General features: G+C 36.9%; 1 protein-coding gene across 1 annotated transcript in view; it reads left to right on the top strand.

Annotated features, from left to right (window-relative positions):
* Positions 1-19,171: 19,171 nt before the first annotated feature.
* RORB (RAR related orphan receptor B) overlaps positions 19,172-26,415 on the top strand; it is a 247,460-nt gene continuing 240,216 nt past the window's right edge. Inside the window, exon 1 of the mRNA XM_021008622.2 lies at positions 19,172-19,877. Within this exon, the coding sequence (XP_020864281.1) occupies positions 19,871-19,877 (7 nt within the window). The 5' untranslated portion in view covers positions 19,172-19,870. The remainder of the gene's footprint in view (positions 19,878-26,415) is intronic.

Here is a 26,415-nt window from a genome sequence, read left to right as displayed (position 1 = left end):
AGCCTTATAGACTTGCAATTAAGAAACCTACACTTCAAACTATTAAAAGTAAATGACTTATTCTCTTTGACTCTCAGTTTCTTCAACTTTAAAATGGGAACAGTTATATTTATAGTACCTAGCTGTAGGGCTGTTACTAGGCTCAAATCAGAAAATGTATTCAATGTAGCTTGTCAGCCTCAAATAACAATGTAAATATCAGCTATTGTTGTTATTAATGACAAGCACAAAATAGGCAGCTAAAGTAGTCTTATCTAAAGACAACAAAAAGTAGATATGGTCCCAAAGCTTCTCTCATATCAGAAAATGTGGACAGATCTTTATGTGATGGCATCCTATAAGACTAATTCTGCCCCTCTCCTGTTATATCTGAGCTAGAGAACAGAAAGCCCTTTCATTAGTGGGATGGACATCTAAACTTAGAATTAGTCTACTTTTGGGACTAGAAGGAGAAACAATAGTATTTCTAGATTTGGGGAATGAAATAACCTAGAAGTTTTCTTGAATCTTAATTAACATATTCTAGATGGGCTGGTACAAAACATTTGTGTGTGTGTGTGTGTGTATTTGTTAACACCTTGAAGGACTTCAAGCAGATCTTTCTCAACCCAAAATTACTAAACTTTTCTTCTTTAATTCTCCATATTGTCACTTTCATATAAATAGGTTCACTTTGAGGAATTCCTCACTTCTCTGTTTTACTACTCCCTCTCCCACACCAGGAAAGTGGGGGGCCCCCCACAGGGAAAACCAGCACCTGATATAATACCATATCCTGACACCAACTCTCCTTGCAAGGGCACAATTCATGAATTTCAAGAAAATTTAATATTAATAAAAATTTTAAGGATATTTAAACAAACTTTAGAAAAAATAATTCTTCAATAAGCAATCCTCTTAATCCAGTTTAATAAGTATTAATTGAGTGTGTAGTAGGCATCTTGCTCTGCACTTAACTTCTGGGAATAAAGGGACAAAATGACACTTGCTTTCAAAGAATTTACAGTTGGGGCAGCTAGGTGGCGCAGTGCATAGAGCTCTGGCCTTGGAGTCAGGAGGCACTGAGTTCAAATCCAGCTTCAGACACTTGACACTTACAAGCTGTGTGACCCTAGGCAAGTCAGTTACCCTTGACTGCCTCACCAAAAAAAAAAAAAAGGAAAACAAACAAATAAAAAAAACTTACAGTCTACTGGGGAAAACAACATGTATACAGTCAGTTACATTTCAAAATAGACACATTTCTCTCTCTGATATTCCTAGAAATTATTTCCTGGTGTGACTCCTCATTGGCTCTTTCCGTAGTTCCACATGTTTCCTGTATGTACTATTATACACATTTTCTGCATTACCCTGAGCAAATCATTTAATTTCCTAGTGATTAGGCAGCTCTCTGAGACTCTAAGTTACAGAGCACCTAGAGGTTCACATATGAACTAAAACACAGATTCAGTCATTTTCCTCTTCCCAAAGGAGGGAAAAAAACCACCTCTCTTAAGTATCAATTAAGTAACAGCCCTACAGCTAGGTACTATAAATATAACTGTTCCCATTTTAAAGTTGAAGAAACTGAGAGTCAAAGAGAATAAGTCATTTACTTTTAATAGGTTGAAGTGTAGGTTTCTTAATTGCAAGTCTATAAGGCTATCCATTGTACCATTATATTGTGTCCTCTCTATTAATATTAATACTCTCTATTCAATTGTATACTTTTGGAGTGTAAAATTTAAAAAAAAACCAACTGTCATAATATTGTACATCATAGTATTATAATAGTATTATAATGCTGTAATGGAGGTCTGGCAAATGGAGCTTCACCAGAACATGCACATCCTCCTCTGCCTGCTGCCATGTGTACCTCTTAGGCATTTTAATGGAAGGTGAGAGAAGCTATATCTTCCCTAAATATTGCAGTATGCATTCCCTTGAAAGACAACATTCTTTTTGACAAGGGAAAGGACAGAAATTGTTATTTCTAGAATCAACTTTTATAGTAAAAAAAATAGTCTATATTAGGAGTAAGATGGTCCTGGGTTCAAGTCCTAAACCTTCTACTAACTAGTTGTATGACACTTGTCAAGTCACCAAATCTTTCTTGGCCTTCATTTCTCAGGAGGAAAATGAGATGAGGTAACGAAGTTCTCTTTCAATGCTAAAATTCTATGATACTTTTTGTAGAACCTTTATTTTACTAGTTTAAGGCACTTCATTTAGAAGCACCTTAATGTACTTATAGTATACCATAGATATAAGAACTATAATACCTCACAGGTTTGCTGCAAAGCTCAAGTGCTGTAATGGGTATAAAATACTTTTAATGACACTTAAAAAAATGTGAAGTGCAATAAGCATATAAGTTATTTTCTGTATTGTACAGATGAGAGAATAGAAACTAAACATCTAGAGTATGAAAGATGATCAGATCTACAAATGCCAGCTTAATTTTAAAAGTTTACAACATAACCACTAATATTTCCTAACCAGAAGCTGATGGATTGGTGGCTTGTTTGGACTAGATTCATGGAGTGGAGATGGAAAATAGAGCTTAAATTAGGAGAAATTAGTTTTATGGGAAAAAATAAAACTTGCTTCTGTTCTTTGTCTACAATTGTTCTCCTTTCATCCCAAACTCACAGCCACTCAATACACATTCCAGTTATGCAATTCTTACCAATCCACAAAATACTTATTTCAGGAAAAGGAGTTCTGGTTTCACATACATTGCATTTGAAATGCTGATGGCACACATGGGTGGAGCTGTCCATCAGCCAGTTAGTAATGTGGTGATAGCATGGAAAAATAATTAGGGCTAGGTATATAGATTTTGGAAGTCTAGATATAATGATTAAACCCCAGGGACGAACAAAACAACAAGAGAGGAAGGATAAAGAGAGAAAAGGAAAACCTTACCACAGTTGGCGGGCAGGAGGTAGATTACAATACTGCTAAGGAAACAAAGAAGGAAGTAGTACACAGGTAAAAAGAAAACCAGTGTCCCAGAACCAATGAGAAATGCTCATACAGAAGAGGGGTTGCTGACATTGTTAAAAAAAAAATCTACAAGGAGATAAAGGAATTTGAGAAGAAACCATTGGATTCAACAGATAAAAAGATCTTTGATAACCTTTGACAGAACAATATATATGAGGCACAATGAAATAAAGAATGATAAAACATCCCTCTCTGTACTCAATCTATCTGCAGAAATTAAACCAAAATACACATTAAGTCATTAAAGAGAAAATACATGCTGTGATAGGCTCAAAGAAGAGAAGGATTAGTCTGGGGCAGAATATTCAGAGATAGTATATAAAAGAACACATACATACAGAGAGAGAGAGAGAGAGAGAGAGAGAGAGAGAGAGAGAGAGAGAGAGAGAGAGAGACTCATAGTAATAGGACTAGGTTTGGTCAATCAGTTTATAAGTATTTTAAATGTCTTTTACCCCATTTGTACCAAACATTTTTTTTAATTTCCTACTATATGTGATTGTTGATAAATCAAAATAAATTAATAAAATTTTTAAATAAAGAATTGAGTTGGGTTTCAAAAGTCAGGTAGGGCTTGAATAGTTATGAGGGAGGAAGGAGCACAGATATTCCCAATAGGAGGAATAGCATGACTAAAGGTATGAAGATGGCAATGAATGGGTGTAGGTTAAAGATGTGGAATGAGGAGTGATGAGGAAGCAGTGTTTTGAGAGGAGTATGTGATGAGGACTTTCAATATTATTCTTCATCTTCAGCTGGGCCCTCATTGCTATTCAAAGTGGCTCATTCAGGATAACATGCAGATTTAAGTAACTAGGTTCCTGTGCTATTACAAGCATGTAATGTAAAGATTTTGTGAAATGAGAAGACTGTATGTAGTAATAACAACAATAACAACAACAACAATGTTAAAGTACTTGCTATGTGACAGAAAGAGTGGGCAGGAAGATCTAGCTTCAAGGCCTATCTCTGACATAGATTGGCTTTGTGTCTTTGGGCATGTACATAAGCTGTCAGTATTCTAGACAGCTTTCTAAGACTCCAAGTTGAAAGGGCTTCTTCTTGTAGTGATGTGTCTATACCAGTGGAATCACAGGTCCAGTCAATAAACTGGATTACGTAACAAATCCTTACATGGCGAGGTTTCAAGTTTCTTTAACCATTCTGTTTACCCTTCTTGGATCTCTCTTTATCTTGTCAATGTGTTTTCAAAATTGTGGCGTCCAAAACTATAACACCTTCCCTGGTAAGGACACTGTGCTTTTATTAATGGATCTCAAGATTGGATTATATTCTTGACTAGCATGTCACATTGTTTATTCATAAGGATCTAGCAGTCCATTAAAATCCCCAGGGTTTTTTTTTTCCACATGAATTATTGTCTACACACATTTACTCCATCCTGAACTTGCCTGGTTAGTTTTTGTTTTTTTAACCCAAGTGTAGGACTTTACATTTATCTCTATTAAATTTCAGTCTGTTTGACTCTGTCAGCATGTTTTTGTATGTCAATACTGTTTTCTAATGTCTATCTTATCTCTTTCAGCTTTCAGTCAATTGTAAATTTCATAAGCATAGCATCTAGACTTTGACCTACATCATTGATAATAAGGTTGAACAAGACCAAAGTAGGGTATAGCTCCAGACACTCCACAAGAGTCCCGCTTCCAAATGGATATGGAGCTATTAATCCACACTCTGCATTTCATCAGTCAGTCAGTTCTTAATCACCACAATGCCACATCTCTCTATCTTGTTCACAAATATTCCATATTTCAGATTATAGCTTATCTTGACTCTAAAACCTTCTTAATAACCACTGTAATTGACCTTCTAGTCTCTGATCAACTGAAGGAGCTCCATCTGGAAATAAATACAGAAGCAATAGTAACCACAGACACTTCCTTCTGTCAGATGGCCTTCTGCTGCCATTACCGTTGTCTGCCATATCAACTGCTTAAGAGTGCTTCACAGAGACTACATAAGCAAAGTCACCTTCAGACCCAATTTGTGATTAGAGGTTTGGGACTAATTTGATCTATATACTTTTCTGGATTTAATACTCTCTCTCCCTTCTGGCTAACAAATTTCTACCTCCTATTCCTCTAATACCTGAGATTTAAGTCACTATCTGCCAGGACATCTAGAGGGGAAAGAAACTGTCCCTGCTATCTCTAGACTCTGTTTTACCCCATCTGACCCAGCCTTATTCCTTCTCAGTCTCTATCCTCCTTTAGCCACCCTGAACTCTACTCTGTAATCAACAAGATCCTCTTCAATATAAATCTTTTTTTCTCTTCTGAGACTCACAAAATATCTAATTTTTCCTGTAGGCATCTCATCCCATGTGAACATTTTGAGTAACAACCATTCTTTTGCTCATTCCTTCCAACAAACTGTTCAAGGATGAAGAGTAGACATATCCATTATTACCCATTCCCAATGTCATGCCCTGTTCCTGGAAATATCACTCACTACCTCTTGCTTTTTTAATGTTCACTTCACCCATTTTGTGTCACCCTGTGAATATCCTCATAGCTGTCATTATTGATACTGTTCCATCTATTATAAGATTAAAGATAATTTCCTTGTAAAGTGGTCAAAGGATATGAACAGGTAGTTTTCAAAGGAAGGAATGCTATCTATGAACAATTATATGGAAAAAAAATTCTCCAAATCACTAATAATTAGAGAAAGCCAAATGAAAGAAACACTGAGGTTCCACTTCACACCCATTAGATTGGCAAAGATTGAAAAAGAGAAACATGGCAAATATTCAAAAGGCTGCAGGGAAACAGGAACATTGATGCACCACTGAAGGAACTGTGAATTAGTCCAACAATTGGTCCAACAATTCTGGAAAGCAACTAACTTCAAAGTCTACCCAAAAAGTCACTGAACTGTGCCCTTTTGACCTATCTATATCATTTTGACAAGCTGTTCACCAAAAGGATCAAAGAAATAGGAAAAAGACTAATATTTCATATATATGTATATATGTATGTATGTATAAAGCTATTTTTACAGTTGTCCATACTGAAAACTAAAGGCAAGCCCACATTTGGGGGAATGAATAAATAAATTTTGGCATATTAATATGATAAAATATTGTTGTACCTTGAGAAATGATGAAATAGTTTCAGAGGAAAGTGGAAAAACTTTATGAAGTGATACAGAGTGAAGTGAGCAGTATATAGAAGAAAAATTATGTAAGGACAACAGCATTATAAAGGAAAAAATGACTTTGAAAGACCTTAAAATTCTAAAAGTTGCAAGGATAAAGAAGGAAAATTTAAAAAAAAAAACCATTATTTGCCTTCTTCCAAAAACCTGATGAATTTAAAATGTAGAATGAGACATACGTTTTTGTACATTGCTAATGCAGGAATTTGTTTTGTTTGACTATGCATATTTGTCATGAAAGTTTTTTTCTTATTTCTTTTTTTTATACTGGGGGAATAGTTGGAGGGAGAATTTTTTAAATGCTTATAAAAGTAAAATTTAAAATTAAAATAGAAAGAGAAACTGGAGGTGAGCAGGGCATTGACAGAAAAACTTCAAAAAAGATACATAAACAAGAAGTATATATAGGAAAAAAGGTGAAAAAAATTAAATCAATACATATATGCCTTAGGGTTAAATAGGTTATTGTTGTCTTTACTTTTATTTCTTATTCAGAGGGTCATTCAGACAGCAAAAATAAATCATATTTGGAGGGGACCTAAATAGAGTCAAAGGAATTAGGATGAAGGAATAGGAAAGTATAAAATTAAAATTTTTGGAACTAGAAATTATTCTTTCCTATTCATAAACGTTTCATCTCTGCAGGTGGAAATGTACAGAGTATTGTTTTTCAAGTGAAGAATTGGAGAGGGGAAGGCTGAGGACTATTCAGGTTGGGTGAGTATAGAAGTGTCTCTAGGCTCAAATCAGACAATGGATGTAAAGCATTTTGTAAACCTTAAAGTGTTACGTAAATATCGGTTATGCTCATCATCACTATTAGCTTGCAGTTATGAGGTCTCCAATCTGGCTATGCCTTTATTCATTGAACTTCCTGCTGCATGCCAGCTAAACTCAAGCAATATTTTCAGAGCAATACAAAGGTATGCTGGTAAATGTTTAACAACCAGGATCTCAAAAAAAAATGTGAACACACTTTAAACTTAAATTTGCATTGTTAACACTTTCTTAAATATAGATAATGAACAAAATGATAAATCAATCCCTGATTCACAGCAATTTCTCATTTCTGAGGTGTAAAAGCTCACACTGAAAATTTCAGAGGAGGCTCTCAGGAGCCTATAAAAGCTGGTTCCAGCACATCTTTAGGTGAAACATAAACAAACTTATTTCTTCTCTAATGTGAGTCCTCCCAACTGACCTGGGTAAGAAAGGTGATTATAAAACAATATCATCAAAAATGATACAGTATTGGTTAAAAAAGACAAAGATATGGTCTTTTTAGTCTTTCCACCTCCATAGTAGAAATTGAGAGAGCAGTGAGAAAGCACTGGAAATAGATGCAGAATCTAAAATATGAATGAGAAAGAAAAAATAAAACCTGGATCCCACTGATGCCAAAGGAATGCCCATGGGATAGTACATTCCTCAGGAGGAGAAAAGATATATAACATGCTTCTAATCAGATTCCATTCTGGAGTACTGTACATTTCAGGAGCATCTCCTTTTGAGACTGTGCTTAGGCTTCTCAGGACCACTTGCCACACAAGGGAAGAGTGACCTTTTGCTCAAATCAGAAGGCTAGTGGATGAAGTCTAGATGATTGATACAGGTAATCACCTGAATCTCCTGACTCTAGATAGAGGATTTCTTCTGCTTCATTGCCTCCTACAAGAAGTAATATTTATTGTATTGCTCAGGGAAAAAAATTTTTTTCAGACAAAAAATAGAGAAAAGCAAGACATGAAAGCAATCCAAAATCACACTAATATGCAAGGTAGAAGCAGAAGCATGGCTTTGATATTCCAGATGTTGAAATTTGAATAAACGTCATGGAGAGAATAGGAAAAGATTATTAATTGCAAAGTTCATAAATGGGAGATAAGATTGGGAGTGTCCATAAGGGGAAAGGAATAAGGAAAATGATGATTTAAATCGGTGTAATATTTTGGAAAGGGCATCTATACAAAGGTAATTCAATCTAAAAGATGGGATGACAGGGGGAGGGGCAAGTGAGAATAGGGAAACTTTTTGCACTACAATCTTATACAAGCTAGAAAAGGGAAGGAAAAGGAGTAGAAAAAGAGAGACAACCACAGAGAAATAATATTGCTTTAACAAAGGGGGAAATAAATTAATATGACAGAATTTAATGAAGGAAAATGTGAACTTAACAATAATAAACTTATATGTGAATGACTAAAACCCTCCAACAAAATAGAAAAGAATAATAGAGTGTATAAGAAAACAAACTTATAAATTTGTTGCATACAAGAAATGCACTTAAATCATAAAGATATTGTGCAACTGAGCTCAATTAAAACTTATTATATTTCATGTGATCCCAAAAAAGCAAGAGTTACAATCATGATTTCAGATAGAGTAGTAACAGAAAAATATTATCAAGAAAGACAAATAGGAAATTACATTGTATTTAAAGACAATAAACATTATCATATTAAATATATATGTACCAAGTAATATAACATCTATTTCATTTAAATAAAAAGCTAAATAAATTATTTTAAACTTTAAAAGTAAGACAATGTTTGTAGATTTTAATATTCTTTTTTCAGAATTTGAAAAACAACACAAAGGTAAACAAAAAAGGAAATTATAGAACAGAACATATTGTTCATGAACTCAATTTGAAGAATCTATGGTATTTTAATGAGAGTAGCAAAGAATATATGTGTGCATAGATATAGAAATAGATATGACAAAGAAATAGTAAATCCTCAACATCAGCATGTTTGATTTTCATAACTTCAATCATTCAGCTGATTTTATATTTTCACTTTCATGTTGGCAACCACACATATTTGTGGCTATGCACAGTAGAGAAAAAAAATGAGAGGCATGATGCCTGCTAGCCACTTCACTCGTCTTGTTCACCCTACCATTGTAGAGTAAAGAGCTCCCCGTGCATTTATTGCATTTCTTTGCCTTTAAAATTCAAGTTTTGTGTTGCAATTATGCCCCTAAAGTGTAGTGGAAGTCCATTGGGCTGTAAGCCCAAGCTTTCAAAGTCAACGATGTGGCTTAGTGAGAAAATAAAGGTGTTAGAAAAACTTCATGCTGGAATGTCTGCAGCTGCTGTCTGCTGGGAGACCCTAAAGGATCTTAAATGGCATACAAAGCAGACATCGCTGACAGATTATTTCAAGCTGGTGTGTCCTTCAATTTCCAATGTCATCCACCAGCCATGAAGGACAGTGTTGGAGGTGATATCAAGACCTTTCTGAGATTAAGACTGCAGCAACTAAAGTCCCAGCAACTTCTCCCTCAGTTTTCAGAGGACAGGCAGGGTAGAGAGGTTTACAGCAGTGTATTAGTATATCATACAATACCCTTACACCACCATTTGACACAATGGAAGATAGGATTCAGGTTTTAAAATGTTTTAGTTTTAAGAATTTTATTTGTTGTATAGTATTCATGATATTACAGACTTCATGTGTTATGAAAAGTGAATATTGTCTGAAAATCAATGTTTCTTTTAGTTTAATTTCTATATTAATAAATATTTATACTTATAAACATTTATATTTATAAATAAATATTTTTATTTATTTTACCACAAAAGGTCACAGAATTCTAGGGAATTATTAGTGAGAAAAAACATTTTGCATATTGCCAATTTTATTTTGTATATTGCATCTCATCTTATGGGTTATTTTATAGTTACTGCATTAGGAAAAGTGCGTATTATCAGAATTAATATTTTGTTATAAAGAATCATGTGCAGAAAAGTATATTTTCACCAATCTCTAGTGAAAGATTATACTTTTTGGTGGTGGCAGGAACTTAATTCCTTATTGCCTATAGGTTCAATGTATCAACATTCCCATTCTTGACTCTTGGGCCATTTTCTGGGAATGTTACATCACACAAAAGTTGAGGATTGACTGTATAGGGTTGTGTGTGTATGTGCCTGTGTAGGTGTTGTAGTATATTCAGTACCACATAGTACAATCATAACAAAGTAACAAATAATAGAAAAAGAAACTATATTTAAACAGAGATTCTTTGACTCTAAAACCACTTTTGACCACTTTTTCCACTGTGCCACAGTGTAACACATCACAAAAGTCTATGAACAGATTTCTAAAGGGACAATGCAAACAATGAACAATTAATTATGTGCAACAAGTACTCCAAATCACTAATAAAAGTACAGATTAAAACAGCTAGGAAGTTTCACCTCATGCAAACAAAACTGACAAAGATAATATAACAAAAGTAATCAACATTGTAGTAGCTGTGGGAATTCAGGCATACTAATATCTTGTTAGTGAAGTTATGAGATGGTCCAACAGTTCTAGAAAACAACTTAGAATTATGCAATAAAAATCACTAAGCTGTACATACCATTCACACAGCAATCTCACCAGTAGGCATATATTCCAGCCAGGTCAGTGACCGAAATACAGACCCCATATGTGCAAATATATTCATACCAAAACTTTTGTTGTAGCAGAAATATAGAAACAAAATCTATACCCATCATCTGAGGACTGACTAAACAAATTATTACATATTAATATAATGGGACACTATGGCATAAAGAAATGAAAAATAATAGAAATTTGAAGGAACGTGGAAAGACTTATCTGAACTGATACAGAAAAAGGAGGCTAACATGAGAATAATACAAACAACATCTGAAACAATGTAAATGAAGACAACAATATAACAAAACAGAGTTCATCTAAAATGCAATGACCAATGTTAACTTCAGATAACATGAATGAGGACGCACTTTCTTTTGAGAGCTGGTGAAAAAAATTTACATACTCTCTTAGTTATGGTCACTGTATTATGTCATTTTGTTTAAATGTCCGGTTTTTTTTTAATGAAAATATTATGCTAGGTAGAGGGAGGGGAGAATAGGAAGTGAGGGCTGTATTTTTTTTAATGAATAAATAAAATGTCTTTAAAAACAATTACATTTACACAACCTCTCTCACATCAGGCCCTTATCTTCATTCTCATTGCTATCCCCCTAGTTTGGGCCCTTAATATCTTTAGTCTGAACTATGGTAATAGCTTTGTAACTGATCTCCCTGACTCCAGGCTTTCTTCTCTAATCCACCCTCTAGACAGATGTCAAAATAACCTTCTTAAGAAACTAATTTGATCCAGTTATTGCCCTATCCCAAAATGATCAGTAGCTCCCTATTTCTGATCCTCATTCTGCTATCTCAGGCATATATTTCCTAATACAATTTCCTAATAGTATTAAAAGTTGACTAATGAGATGGAGTAAGAGTAAAGAAAAGTTGATGGTCTTAAAGACTATTTCATCTAAGTTATTATAGAGCCTTGATGGATTGCACCAATATAAAGTGTGTCTTCCTAGCAACTGGAATATTTTTACCCATCAATATGTCCTCCTTAGAAAGTATTAGGCAGACACTAATCCATTCTTATTTTTGACTCTTCTTTTTCCATACTATGAGAAGCACTACTGTTCTTTTGACTGCATTTATCTTTACATTAACATTCCAACATCAGGTGAGGCTGGGGACCCTGCACAACCCTTCCTCACTCAAATCAAATTCAGTTGCATGTCATGGCATCACCTCCCTGACATCGTGGGCCTCTTCACAAACAAAGGACAAACAATCATTTAAATTAAGAGCAACAAGGAATCACCTTCCAGAATTTGCTGACAATTAGCAAGACACTCTGATTTGCATATATTATGAAAAATTTTGCTTTAACAAAAGAGGTTGGCTCTTCCTAACGTACTTTTCTTGATATTAGCTTCAACCACCTTAATCACCTTTTGCCCCATGCTTTAGTGTACATTTTTAGGGAACTTGCAGTCTTCAATAAACTGATTTTTTCTTAAATGGATTATTCCAGCCATTAATGGAAAATTTCTTGAACCTTCTACTATGCTGTAAATAATTCCAATGAGCAAAATTATTAATCTGGGGTGGGATGGAAGGGAAGGAAAAGCAGACATTACCCTAAGGTGCAAACTAATGGGCTAAGCTGCATACCTTGATTAAGATGCATAAGGAAGAGGGAAAGGAGTAGACCTATAATTTCACTGGTATAGGAAACTCCCAGATGAGACAAGTCCCTTTACCAATGCATATTCATAATTGCCTGCAACTTATAGCTCTCCTAACTTAGAGTCAAACTATATCCACTAGCCAGAGGTGTCAAAAAGAACAATAAAATACAGCCTCAACTACATTAAAATGTAAAATGAGGAAATATTTGACAAAATAAGTAACTATAAAATAAAACATACAGAACATTATATTTTAAAACTAAGTCAATATGAAGTAGCAAGGATCCTTACTGATGAATCAGTGGCTCACATTTATGTTTGAGTATATCCCTGGACCATGCTATTCTGGTTCTCCTAGGTCTATCTATAACCAAATATGTGAAAGCATATAAAAGTCTATATTGGTTTTTTTTTCTTCTCACTGACAATCAAAGAGATGGAAAAACTGGAGAGAATGGAGGGAAGATACTGGAATCTATGCCAACTTTTTTTTCAGTTTTGTATCTTTATTGTGTCATTTATGCTCCTATCCAGTATCTCAGTACTAACTTGATAATTAAGAATCTACTGAGGATTCCCCGTGTTCAAAAACAACTTACATGAACTGTGGGATATAACAAATAGAAAGTATTAGACATTTCATGTCAAGCAAGAATAGACAGTCAGTGACTGGAATCTATGGTTTAGACCAGGTGATGGCAAACTGTAGCCCGCAAGCCAAATTCAATATGCCACCTGTCTTCATAAGGCCCATGAGCAAAGAATGGCTTTTATATATTTAAGTGATTTTTTAAAACCAAAATGGAATATGATATTTTGTGACATGTAACACTTATGTGAAATTCAAGTTTCAGTATCAATAAATAAAGTTTTATTGGAACACAGCCATGTTCATTCATCTACACATTGTCTATGGCTGCTTTCATGTTACAAAGCCAAGTCAAGTAGTTGTGACAGAGACTGTATATGGCTCTCATTGCCTTGTACTACTGTTCAGACACACTACAGATCACAATGACCCAGTTACGGTTCTACATTGTTTCAAGTACCATTTGTGACACCATATTAAATTTATATGTATGTTTTATTATTATTACCAATGTATGCTTATCATTTCAAAATAAGAAACAAAAAAGGGTTTTTTTTTTTGCAATTCTTTGTGCTCAGGGCCAAGATTGAAAAAATGTTTTTGAACAAGAGGAATTGCCCTCAACTACAATTTTTTTTTTTTGTGAGGGCAATTGGGGTTAAGTGACCTGCCCAAAGTCACACAGCTAGTAAGTGTTATGTGTCTGAGGCCGGATTTGAACTCAGGTCCTCCTTACTCCAGGGCCGGTACTCAATCCACTGTGCCACCTAGCTGCCCCAGAAATTATTTGTCTCATTCTTTTTTTTTTTTTTTGCTGTTTTTGTTGTTGTTGTTGTTGTTTAGGCAATTGGGGCTAAGTGACTTGCCCAGGGTCACACAGCTAGTAAGTGTCAAGTGTTTGGTCTGAGGCCAGATTTGAACTCAGGCCCTCCTGACTTTAGGGCTGGTGCTCTATGCACCTCGCCACCTAGCTTCTCCGCCCCCTTCAACCACTATTATTAAATACTAAATGGCTTTGAAAATTAGCTTTTGCTGCAGACTTGATAGTGCTTCTTAACGAAAACAACCTAAAATTATAAAGCAAAACAGGACTTACATATGAAACATACTAGGGCAAAGTCAATTCGTTGAAAATTCATGTTGTTTGAGTCACAAGTAATATTAAGTTTCTTTTACCCTTTCTGAGCCATCAAAAGTTAATAGAAGTGAGATCTCCATACATTTTCCAAGGTAAAACTACAGTCCCAAAAGCATTTTTCAGACCTTGATGTAAGTGTAAGGGAAATATAGTCTTCAAGAATGTATCTGGGGTGTCAAGAGGGTATCATATTTCTAAATTTTGTTATTTAATTATTATTTAATTGAATTACTCAATTTAATTATACAAGTGAGGAGCTTCCACCAAAACTTCAATTGGAAATTACTAATCTGCTAAAAGACAAATACCAAGAGAAGAACATAATAAAATTCTATAAATGCGTTCCAAGCAATGAATATATTCAATTAAAAGTATATGCTCATGCACTGATACCAGTGTCTAAAGTACTTAGCTGTGCGAAAAGACATTTTCAGAGATGAAATACAGAAAATCTTATTACAGATCAGCATTAACAGAGGAACATTTGCTTTTGATTTTGATGATAGGGAACACTAACTTTTAATCTCAAATGAGGGAAATGCTATCTCTCCCTCCAAAAAGAGAATTCCATTCTTTTCATTATTCATTCACTTACATTACCAAAAAAAGTACTGAATTTCACTATTATTATTGTCTCTTGGATTTTGTTAATAAAAATTTGTGGAATTTTGTTTTCTATCTCATTATTTAAGTACCTACATAATATTCTCATTTTTGCCTCTAAGCCTACAAAGCCTAAAATATTTACTATTTGGCCCTTTACAAGAAAAACTCGGGAATGCTTGATTTAGAGTCTGTAGTACCCAGATCCTGATTCCAATAATAGTAAAGCCAAAGTAAAGTACACCTAACTAAACTCGGTAGGTCACAAGATACTTCATGGCTAGTCAGCCTTTCATTTTCTGTATTAGACTGAACAGGGTTATAAATCTGGGAAACAACATGGAGTCGATCTAGAATAGCCAAATTAAACTTTCCTTAACGACTCAGTACAGAATGTATCCAAGATCTAAGCCAGTGTTCTCAAAAACCAATCAATAAAAGAGGTCTCAAATAAACCAAACTAACAGGACCTGAAATGTTGTTTTTTAGTCATTTCAGTCATGTCTGACTCTTCATGACCTCATTTCATATTTTCTTGGCAAAGATACCAGAGTGGTTTGCCATTTCCTTCTTCAGTACATTTTACAGATGAGGAAACTGAAGCAAACAAGGTTATGTGACCTGCCCAGGGTCACCGGGCTAGTGAGTGTCTGAGGCCAGATTTGAGCTCAGAAAGAGAAGCGTCCAGACTCTATGCCCACTAGTCTATCCACTGTGCCACCTAGCTGCCCCATATGAAATGTATGCAGTCTGATTTTCCAGTAAAAATCAGAGAACGTATATTATAAAGTGGTTATTTGCAGTCATCTGAAGCTAAAAATGATGATAATGAGGATGATGATATACAATTAATAGTATTTATCTAATGCTTTATGCTTTGCATAACACTTTACAAATATTATTTTATTTGATCCCACAGCACCCTTGGGAGGTAAGTGCTATTTGTCCCCATTTTACAGAAGAGGAAACTGAAGCAGACAGAAGGTAAGTGACATTCTCAAGATCACATGGCAGGAAAGTGTCTGAGGCTGAATTTTTATTCAAGTCTTTCTGACTCCATCTCTCTAAACGCAGTGTGTTTGCCAGTGTCCCTTCTAAAAATGGGACACAGAACTGAATTTAGAATCTAGAATCGTTTCACCAGTATACAAAATACAGTTATACTATTAGGATGTATTTTTAAAATAATGATAATAATCATACATCTATAGCATAGAATCATAAATCTAGAGCTAAATGATACTTCAGTGGTCAATTAATCTAGCACTCTCATTTTATAAATGAGGAAACAGAGGCTGAGGAAAGTTAGGTGATTTAGCTAAGGTATCACAGACTGTAAAAATCGCAAGTGGAATTTAAAATAAGATCCTCTGACTTCCAAATCAGTTCTTGTTCCACTGTATGATGCTGTCTCTTTAAATACTCATAGGCACTTTTAGATGCATTATCTCAAAACAACTCTGCTAAGAAACTATATGCAGATTGATATTCTTATTTCACTGATAAAGATACTGAAGCTTAAGGAGTCAAAGTGGATCCCAAACATTCAGATTCTTAATATGTTCTTCCTTTTATCACATTATTTTGGCCTTCTAAGATCTAGACACCAAAATTTTTTCATGCAGCATAAACTTTCAAGAGCTTTTTAGCAGTCACAGTACACTAATAGCTCATTATTAAATATCCCCTCCATCAGATATTTCCTGTTACTATATACCCATTTTTAGAAGGAAAATACAGGCAAGCCTTGAGATTCTAAATGATACCATTGCATGAGATTGAACATAGTTCTAAGCATGTAGTGGGTATTCAATAAATCCTCATTGGTTGAATAATACAAAACGTTATTAACCCAACCTTAAATTTAAGTAGACCTCAGGATCATAGACTGAAGGATATTTGCAATGTTAAAAAATTATATTGAGGAGGACTTTTATTTAAATCTGAAAATACAAACCCACTGGCATTTTCTTTCAAGTGACAAAAGGTAGATTAGTGATAGTTGTTGTATGTCACCAGTAATATCATTGGTCCTCTTTGAAAATGAAAGACAAACAACATTTGGGATATAGGAAAATCTAATTGATTTTTAAAGAGGATTTTTAAAAAACCCTATCTACAAAATTCTTCTTATATTTTTCAAGACTTATTGGAAGCATTAAAGACTGAATTTTAAATTCTGTTTATTTTTTATAGTTTTAACAACCACAAGGCAACTTTGTTAGCATTTGGAAACCACTCACCAAGGAACCCTTAAATTTTCAGAATGACTTACAATACCATAAAACTATACATTATAACCCATGATCAATTTTATTATACCCTTTAAAACAAAAGAAATAATGTTTTTAAAGTCTTGTGTCTTGTTATACATATTGTTACATAAAATTTCAAAAAAAATTAAAATAATATATCTAAAGGATTTTAATTATTAAACCATTTATATTTGGTTACAATTTGAAAAGTGTTGGCTTTCATTTTTACAATGCTCAACATAATAAATACATGACATCTAACTCAAGCAAAGCAACACATTGCTGAACATACCAAATTGTTCATCCATAATATACCTACAAGTATAAAAAAAAAACTCCACAACGTGTTTCCTGTGCATACCTGACCTATCATTTCTTTATGATTACAGGCAAGGTAAGGAGCAAAGAAGAGTAGGCTAATTGTTGAAATTATTTAGAACCTAAGGCTTTAGAAAGAGTACAGATTCAGAACCCTTAAACTTATTTACTTAATGGTAAAAAGAGAAAACAGCTATCATAAAAATATAGCTAAAAATGCCTCTGGCTTACAGAGGCTTTGGAATTCCTGGCATTCCAGCTATATCTGCTTGAGGCATATGAGATTCAGAAAAGATACAAACACAACGTTTCTTGACTATTTTATATTCAGTAATTTTTAATGAAGCCACTAAATTAGGCATAACTTGGTGAAGTTTTAATGTAGTTATGATGAATATATTTTACTTGATTAAAATGATAAACTCATGCAGCCTTAAATATTGTCTTAAAAGATTAACTACTGTCATTTACAAATCTGGGGGAAAGGTATTTATAAGTGAATGACTATTCTGGAAGGAAATTTCCTTTATGTTCAATCTATTTCTTTAATTTAATCAATCATGTTTCATGATTCATATTTAAAATGTCTTAAAGAGTACACTGACCAGCAATAAAGAATAAACTTGTTTGGGCAAACAAAGACTCAGTTGGAAGTAGGAATTCAGAAATTCATCCAGTTATTGTCATGAGTCACAGAAAACCATTTTGGAGAATCACCTGTCTCTTCTAGCTATATACTTTGAGCTAATTAACTAGATAATTGCCAGACCTAGATTTCACTTTGTGCTATGTAGACAGCACAAATAGCAACACAATTTTTTATGCTCATCCACCCACCAGATTGAAGGCCTTTGAATAGTTTAATTTTAATCCCTGAGAAAATTTACCCACAAGTAAACTTTACTTCGTTTGTACTGGACTGGCATTATTAGAATTAAAAATTAATAAGAGAATTTATGTAACAACTTTTACCTAAGAATTCCAGATTACTTTACCTACACCCAAACATGAATCATCTCCTTGAAACAGATAAAGTAATGTGTTCAGCTAACAACTAACATAGACAATTAGTTTACCATCCTCTCCTAACACTTCTCATAAATGTAAGGCTCAATTAGCACAATCCTACCTTCTTCATTCAGTTTCTTTAACCTCGAATCATGGGGACAATCTCACTTCCTTTTTATATTGTTCTTCAACTTCCTAGAACCCATAATCAGTAGGTCATATATTATCTGTACCCAAAAACACAAAATGCCATCTTAAAGGAAACCTGAGAGATAAGTTTAAAATGCTGGAGTGAAGAGGAGTGGTATGTGAAATATTTTTCAGAATGAGTTGACAGTTACTTTGAAAGAGTATTTTACTTGTGGTGAAAATGTCTTCTCATATACAGTACTATTGCTACTAGATACTACTACTACTAGTACAACTACTACTACTATTAATACTACTGCTGCTGCTGCTGCTACTGGTACTGCTACTACTACTACCACCACCACCACCACCACCACTAATAATAATAATAGCTTTTTATTATTATTATTATTATTATCATTTAAATTCCCTGTCAGAGATGCAGATTGAAAAGGGATTAGGAGAAGGCTTGCCATAAATTTAAAACCAGGAACATGCAAGATTTATGGCTGGGAAAACAGCACAAGATGTGGAGACAGGTTGGACCAAGAGAGTTCTGGGGTTTTTTGTTTGTTTGTTTTGTTTCTTTACTGTTTAGCTCCACAGAGACCTGAAAATTGGTGACTTAAACCTCTATCCTTGTTCATCTGTCCTTCCTCCTTTTCCCCAACCCGCTCTCAGCAGATGAGTCAGGGAATTTCACCTGCGGATCTGCTGGACCCTCAATCTCTCGCCTCTTTTCCTCTGACTGGCTTTCTCAGACTCTGTAATTCCGTCTTTCTCCCTCTCTCTCCCTGAGTCTCCCTGGAGTGGTCCCAGCCGGGCTGAGGGCAGCAGGCTGGTGATAGGCGGCGGCGCTGACAGGAGGAGGAGCCTAGAACTCGGGTCTAGCCCGCCCTCTGCTATAAGCCTCTTTGCAGCTTTCTCTCTCCATCTCCTCTCCTCCTCCTCTCTCTCTCTTTCTCTTTCTCTCTCTCCCTCTCTCCCTCCCTCCCTGAGCGTCCCTGTAACTGAACAGTGAAAATTCACATTGTGGATCCGCTAACAGGCGCAGATGTCATGTGAAAACGCACATGTTCTGCCATCCACACAGCCTTCCTTTCTTTCCTACCCCCCTCCTTTTTTGCTCCTTTCCCCTCTTCTTTGTAACTAACCAAACCACCATCAACTCCTCCTCCTTCTCCTCCTCCTCCTCCTCAGTCCAAGTGATCACAAAAGAAATCTTCTGAAACGGTGGTGGCATTTTTTTTTAAAGCAAGTACATTGGAGAGAAAGACAACAAAACAAAACAAACCCAGGCACCAATCAGACAACATATTTTCACCCTTCCTGAAAACAACAACAAACAACAACAAAACCCACCTGACCAAATAGTCACCACTACCACCATCATTATCATCATCATCACCATTATCATCAAAACCAGTTAAGACAGCAGAGGCCTCGATAGCCGCTCAGCAGCCAACACCAACAACTGGCAACAATAACAGCCTGGGAGGGATGGTTTTCTCGGCAGAACAGATCTTCGGCTGCAGCCTCCACTCGTGCTGAGAGGGGATTTTTGTGCTTTCCGAGGTGCGGGCTGGGAGCAGCTTCATGACTGCGCGGAGTGAGCGATCAGCAGCACCATGCGAGGTAAGGAAAGGGAACTCATGGGGGGAGGCGGAGTGGGCAGGTCGGGAAGCAAAAAGCTCTGGAGAGATGGGTTCGCATTTGAAGATGGGATGGCGTGAGAAGGGGGGAGGGAAGCGGTGGGAACGAGAAGCTCAGTGGAAAGTGAAGGAAAAGCCTGAGAACGGGGAATTTCACCGAGTTAGTGTTCATAGGGAGAGCTGAGAGTGGCCTTGTTGGATAAAGTTTTGGTGTTGCTGCTGCCTGAGTTTTGTTTGGGTAGGTGAGAAGAGGCTTTTGTTTGTTTGTTTGGTACTTAGGGAAGAGGGATGTTCTCTAGAACAAAGTGTATTTTCTACTTTAGTTACTTGCACTAAAATTCTCTCTCTCTCTCTCTCTCTCTCTCTCTCTCTCTCTCTCTCTCTCTCTCTCTCTCTTTCTCTCTCTCTCGTTTTCTATGGTCATGGGAGAGGGGGTAGGATGGCCAGGGAAAGGGAAAGAGGGAAAGCATTTTATCCTAGCAATACCACTTGGCAAAATGCAACAAGAGCCACACATGCTTGCTGGTCGCCAACCTCGGCTTGGGAAGATTGGGGGACAGCAGCCACTCCTGGGAGCTGGGGATGGGCGGATTAGCCGCGTGCAAACCAACTACTGGACCATCGTAGGGAAGCGTGATTGCATTTTCCCTGAGCATGTAAATGTTTGTTGGCTGGGGGGTGGGAGGGTGGGGGGCAGGAGAGAGCTAGAGTGGGGGAGGGGAAGAACAGGTACTATAGGGCATGGGTCAAACTGTGGGCAGACTTGTCCCCTTCTTATCACTTGCCGCACCTCAGCCCAGAGGCATCGTTGTTTCTGGGGCGCTGAAGAGGCCGAGGGGGAGAGGCCATGTGGTGGGGGTGGGGGGAGTTGTGTTTAAGAAGTTAGTGCTCTCAGCGACTGAGCTTGCTAGAGTTGGCTAGGGAAGGCAGCAGCTACTTGGCTTCCTTGAGCGCTTCCCCTCCCTCTACTTTTCAAGTAAGAGAGGGTGAAAATAGAACCATGACACCCTCTGTAGCTTCTGGGGGTAGTGGGGGGGCGGGGAGGTCTCAGAGGTGGCGTGCTCTGGCGGGGGTCTATCTTAGGAGACACCTGTACAAAGTTATTTTTGTCTGCCTCTTCCCCTCCCGTACTCCCTAGATTCAGGATTGTCAAAATATTATCTCCCTTCGTGCGAGTCGATTCCCCCACCCCATTCTCCTCCTCGTCCTTCTCACAACCTTCCTCCTCCTCTTCCTCCTTTCTCTTATCCCCACTCTTCTTTTCCCCTAGAACTTGGAGCTGACTCATTCTTTTTCCCTTCCGCCCCGCAGGCTCCTTGCATGTCAATGCATCAGGGGACTAGCTGGAAAGGGAGCTCTCTCCTCTCTGTATGTCCTCCTCTCACGTAGTCGGGGTCGCTTCTGGTTACTGACATTCCCTCCCCCACCTCTTAAACTCTAGCGCCGCTTCTCTGGGTCTCCTTTAGCTGTCCTTTCCTCTCTCCTAACCCGCCACTACTCCTTTACCCCTTCATCCCATCCCTTCATCCCCGCAATCCCACCAAAACACTTTCTGCTACACCATGACAGCCAAAGTTAGGAATAGCGCCCGAAACGCTTCAGCTTCCGCCACTTAATGACTTTGAAAGGGAGCTGAGAGTTAGAACAGCAACTACATTTTCTCTGGTTTCTTTCTTTTCCCACACACCCTTCCATCTGTAAGATGTTGGGCTGCAGCTGGGGCCCACGCTGGACAGGAGGGTCTTAGCGGAAACTGGGGGGTTGCCGACCCTCTTCCTCCTCCCTCTGCCAAAGGGGAAAGAGCATTAGTTATCATCTGCCCTGTTCCCTTCCAGACCACTGTCCTTAGCTTCTCACTGAAGTTTGATCCCTGAACAACTGATAGGAACAGCCACCCCTTCTAGGTTGGGAACTCGACTTTAGGATGGGGATCCGCCGTGAGTGTGCACAAGTTTGTGTCTGTTGGGACAGAAGGGGGAGGGTCCACGTATAACTGCGTTACACTGAAGAGAGCTGGATGGCTGGTGGTGAGAAACACCCGTGGGAGAGTTCGTGAGTTCCGTGGATGATAGATTAACCTGAATGGGGCAGGGGACTAGAGTCCGAGCTCCTGGTCCTTGTGCTCTGTGTGTGTGTGTGTGTGTGTGTGTGTGTGTGTGTGTGTGTGTGTGTGGTTCAAGGCTAGTCACGTGTTTCACTGACCAACTTCTCTGAAGAAGCTGGGGGGCGGGCAGGGAGGAGGAGGGTCACTGTCCCTTCTCCTTCTCCTCCCCCCCTCAGTACTTGGTACACACAGAACGATTGCTCAACGTTAAGAAGCCCCAGATCCCCTTCATTTTTTTTTTCTGTCACGTTCCTGTCCCCTCTCTTTTTCTTCCTTCTTTTCCTGGGTAGCAGAAAACTGCTTTTCCTGATACGTTAGCTCACATGGGGCGGGGCGGGGGGGGTAAAAGGAGGGGGACGCTTACACTGTTTTGAACTGCAGCACCGCCGCTCGAGGCTTTAAAGTCCTCCCCCCGACACACACGCACACACACATAAAATTGAAAATAAATAAATAAAGCTGGCAGGGGGAGAGGCGGGAGGGGGGACGGCGGATAGCCCTATGGCTTCTTTCAGATTGCCAAGATTAAACAGGTTTTTTTTTACGTGTCAATAATATTCACTTTGGAACTCACTGGAGTGCTAGACTTACTGTACCCATAGGGCTAATGGATGAGAAAGAATTTATTGATAATCTCTCGCTCTCTCTCTCTCACACACACACATACACACACATACACACTGCACACTAAATTTCCTGACTTTCAAATTTTTCTATTGCATTTTGTTTATAGCTAACAAAAAGAAAAAGAAAAAAAGAAAGAAAAGAACAACCACCGCCACCACCCCCACTACTTATGCCAAGAAATTGTGGCTTTATCTTTCTTTCCCAAGGCATACAGGACACTCGAGAGAGAAAATATTAAAAAAGGAGAAGTACAACAGACCAGCCCCCGCCCCCCCTTATTACTCCTCCCCTTCACCCTCAGTGAATTTTCTTTAGGATGCCCTCCAATCAGTGATTTTTGAAAACGTGGGCCTGAGGGGAAAGGACACAGTTGAGAAAATATCCTGTCTACTCTAGTCGCCTTTGAATTTGTACTGAATATAAGTGTGAACTTGGGCAAGGGATGGGGGAGGGGAGGCGCAGAGATCAGCTTTTGATTCTAGGTCTGAGCTCCTTATCAGACTGAGGAAATCCCCACTCCTTCTTTGCTATAAAGAAGATGTTATATTATATACAATAATAAGATAGATTTTTACAGTTGCAGAGGACTTTGGAGATGAGCCAAGCTCAACCTCCTTATTTCACACAAGGGGAAACTGAGGCCTAGAGGCTTGCCCCAAGGTCACAGACAGTAAGTAGCAGAGCCAGGATTAAAGCCTAAATCTTCTTGGGGACCCAACGTGTGCTTTTTGTTTTGTTTTCATATCCCACCCCCTCAATCCCAATCCTACCTGGGTAGTTTCCAATACAATGCCTGGAGTCCTGGTTTGCCTGCAGTTTGTAGCTGGGGTGGTAAACTCCTAAGGCACTTGGCTTTCGGCAAATGAGTAGAGAGACTACTGATTCTGATCCATATGCCGCACTCCCAAGGGGACCACAGTACACCTCCTTGTCCTGAGTTGAGTGGAAGACTCAAACTCACTTTACAGAATGCCCTAGTGGGACTGGGACTAGGGGAAGAAGAAAGTGACGAATTTAGTAGTCTGCTGACTCCCGGACTTGGCTTCTTCCCCTCACCCCCAACAGAATTTAGAGATGAGAGTGAACTGTGTCCCTTTATTTGGGGTTGGAGGAGGAGGGTGGTTTTATTTCTTTTAGATTATTTCCCTCTTTGTCTGAGTGGGGTGCGGTGTGGGTTTCTCAGCAAGGAGGGCAGAGTCGTCTAAGAAAGCTTCTTCGCATATCACCATCGTTTGCATTATTTAAAAGAATGCCTTCTGAGAACGGGTTTTAATTGGGTCTGTGCATAGATGAAAAACCAGTTTAAGCCTGGATTTAGGTCTTCCAGAGAGACAGGTGAGTTGTTTCTTATATGGGAATATAACTCTGCATCGTATTTTCAGTCATTTCATAAAGCACTACCCCTAACCATCAGGGGAGAAATCAGGGTACTAGATTCGAAATCAGAGGAACTAGGTTCCAATACTAGCTCAGTTACTTAATTATGCATAGTACCTAGCCACTTAACCTCTGTGGGCCTCAGTTTCCTAATCTGCAAAATGAGGACAAGTTTGTCCTTAAAATTTCCCTTCCAGATCCTAAATGTAATTGTAACTGACAGATTACCATAGTTTTAACAAATTTTAAACAGGTTGTAAACGCAGTTGTATCCCTAGATTTGTGACCTCCGGATTATTATCTATTATTTAATTTCTTTTCGTTTTGATTAGCTGATCTCTTTTATTTTAAGTGCTGTTTATAGAGACATACCAGCCCCTCCTTCAAGGTACTTGCCTGCAGAAATAAAGTCATCTAGATTTGTAGGCACTTTGAGAACCTTCAGAAAATGTGTTATTGGTCTATAAAAATTCTCAATAATAATTAGATATTTCTAATCAATCTCTCTCCTTCCTTCCACCTACCCCTTTAAAAAGTTCATTCCAACAACATCTCTTGTTAGTGGCCCATTAATAATTTCTCATTAAAGTAGTTTGAAAATCATCCTAATGGCCATAGACTCAAAGTTATCTACAAAAAGTCCCATTAAAGCTGTTCTGAAAGCTGTGTGTCAGGCATTAGAGAAATGTTATTCAGAGAAACAATAATCCATCCTTATGCTTTTAATTTGTGTGAAACTATCTTACTAGGCTGTTTATTAACAATTATTACAACACAGAGAAGGTTAACAATTAAGCAACTAGGAACTTTCTGAGATGACTGTTATCAATAAACCATTTTAAAATTTTTATGTGCTCTTAAATATTAATTTTGTTTAAAGAGTGGGTATTTTGAGAAGGAATTCTTCAACAAGTTAAAAAACTGTCTAAATAATAGCCATGATGCTACTTCATCAGTTGACATGTTTTAAAATAGAAAGTATTTTACTTCCACCAACAATAACGCACACACACAATACAAAGCATTCTCCTTAATAAAAGGTAAAGATTTCCTGCAATATTATCCAAGTAGCATGGTATCATACTGTTGCTAAGCTATGAATAACTTTTGTTTTCATATACTTTCGGGAGAAATTTGATAACTTTACCCCAGGACAAATGCTAACATGTATTTGTGCACATGTGTGTGAGTATATTAAATGTGAATACATTAACAGTTTTGTAGCATACTTCTACTCTTATGGTATATTTTTGAATATGCTTAAGAAAGAACTGGCTAAAGGGTTGGTAAGACAAAAGCTATAACTGTACATGTACTTGACATTATCTAGAAATAGCATAAAAGTTTAAGGTTAGGATAATAATCAGTATCATTGCAAACACAAAATGTTATATAACATCATGTTATCAAGCCTAGCATTTCCTGTAGGCAGAACATCCAAATTTTCCATTAAGGATTAACCTAACAAATGGCAATTGATTATAAAATATTTTCTCAATTAAAAATAATACACTGAATTTTTTATAGATTTTGCTACATATTATCCTTTTTGCTAGTTTTACTAATGAGCCTCAGTGCAAAATACCACTTAGAGCTGGTACTATCATGAAAATATTTTTAAAGAGATTAGAGTGTGAAATGAATAAGCATGACATAAACTATGCTGTACATTAAATAGATTTATTACTTTGAGTGTACAATTTTTCCTACCATGTAGAGATGTACAGCATGCAAGCAGTTTTACCATCTTTCTAATGAGCTACATTATTGGAAAAATGGCCACATCATTGGAATGGCTGACATTCTGGCATACTTGATACACTGTTACAGCTTTATTGAAGTATAAAAATTTTGGACAATTACATCTGTGTTGAACCTACTACACATGAAAAAGATATAAATATCACAGTTAAGCACTTAAGAAATTGCTGCTAAAGGTAAAACCCAATGGAGTTTTAACCATTTTTCCAGTAATGTAAATATAGCATTTTGGTTTTGCTTTTCAAATTCATCGTGCTATAATTATTCACAAGTGAGGTTCTTAAGGATATATTTTTGCATCTTATTAATTCAGAAATAATGTTTTGGGAAACTATGGTACCAAAATGTTTTTCCTCACAAAGACTGAATATTTAAGAATTTTATAGCATTAGAAAAAAACTCAAATATTTAGTTGTGATCTCACAACTTGAATAGAATAATGCCTACTAGGAATAAGTGTTTGCAGCTCATAATTAACCTAGAATTTCTCAACGTTTTGACAGTTTATTTCAAAGTATTTCTTAGGTACTGTAAAGGATTTTGTAGGTCTGCTGTTTGATCATCTGTTCTGTAAAGCATTGAAATAAAATACACTAATTACATAACTATTTTGAGATCTAATTAAGGATAAGATCTGATAAAAGATGCATGA

The sequence above is a fragment of the Phascolarctos cinereus genome, unplaced genomic scaffold (assembly GCF_003287225.1).
Source record: "Phascolarctos cinereus isolate Bilbo 61053 unplaced genomic scaffold, phaCin_HiC Scaffold_4;HRSCAF=312, whole genome shotgun sequence".
NCBI classification, from domain to species: domain Eukaryota; kingdom Metazoa; phylum Chordata; class Mammalia; order Diprotodontia; family Phascolarctidae; genus Phascolarctos; species Phascolarctos cinereus.
The sequence above is the reverse complement of the archived record's forward strand: the minus strand, read 5'-3'. Positions and strand labels throughout refer to the sequence as shown.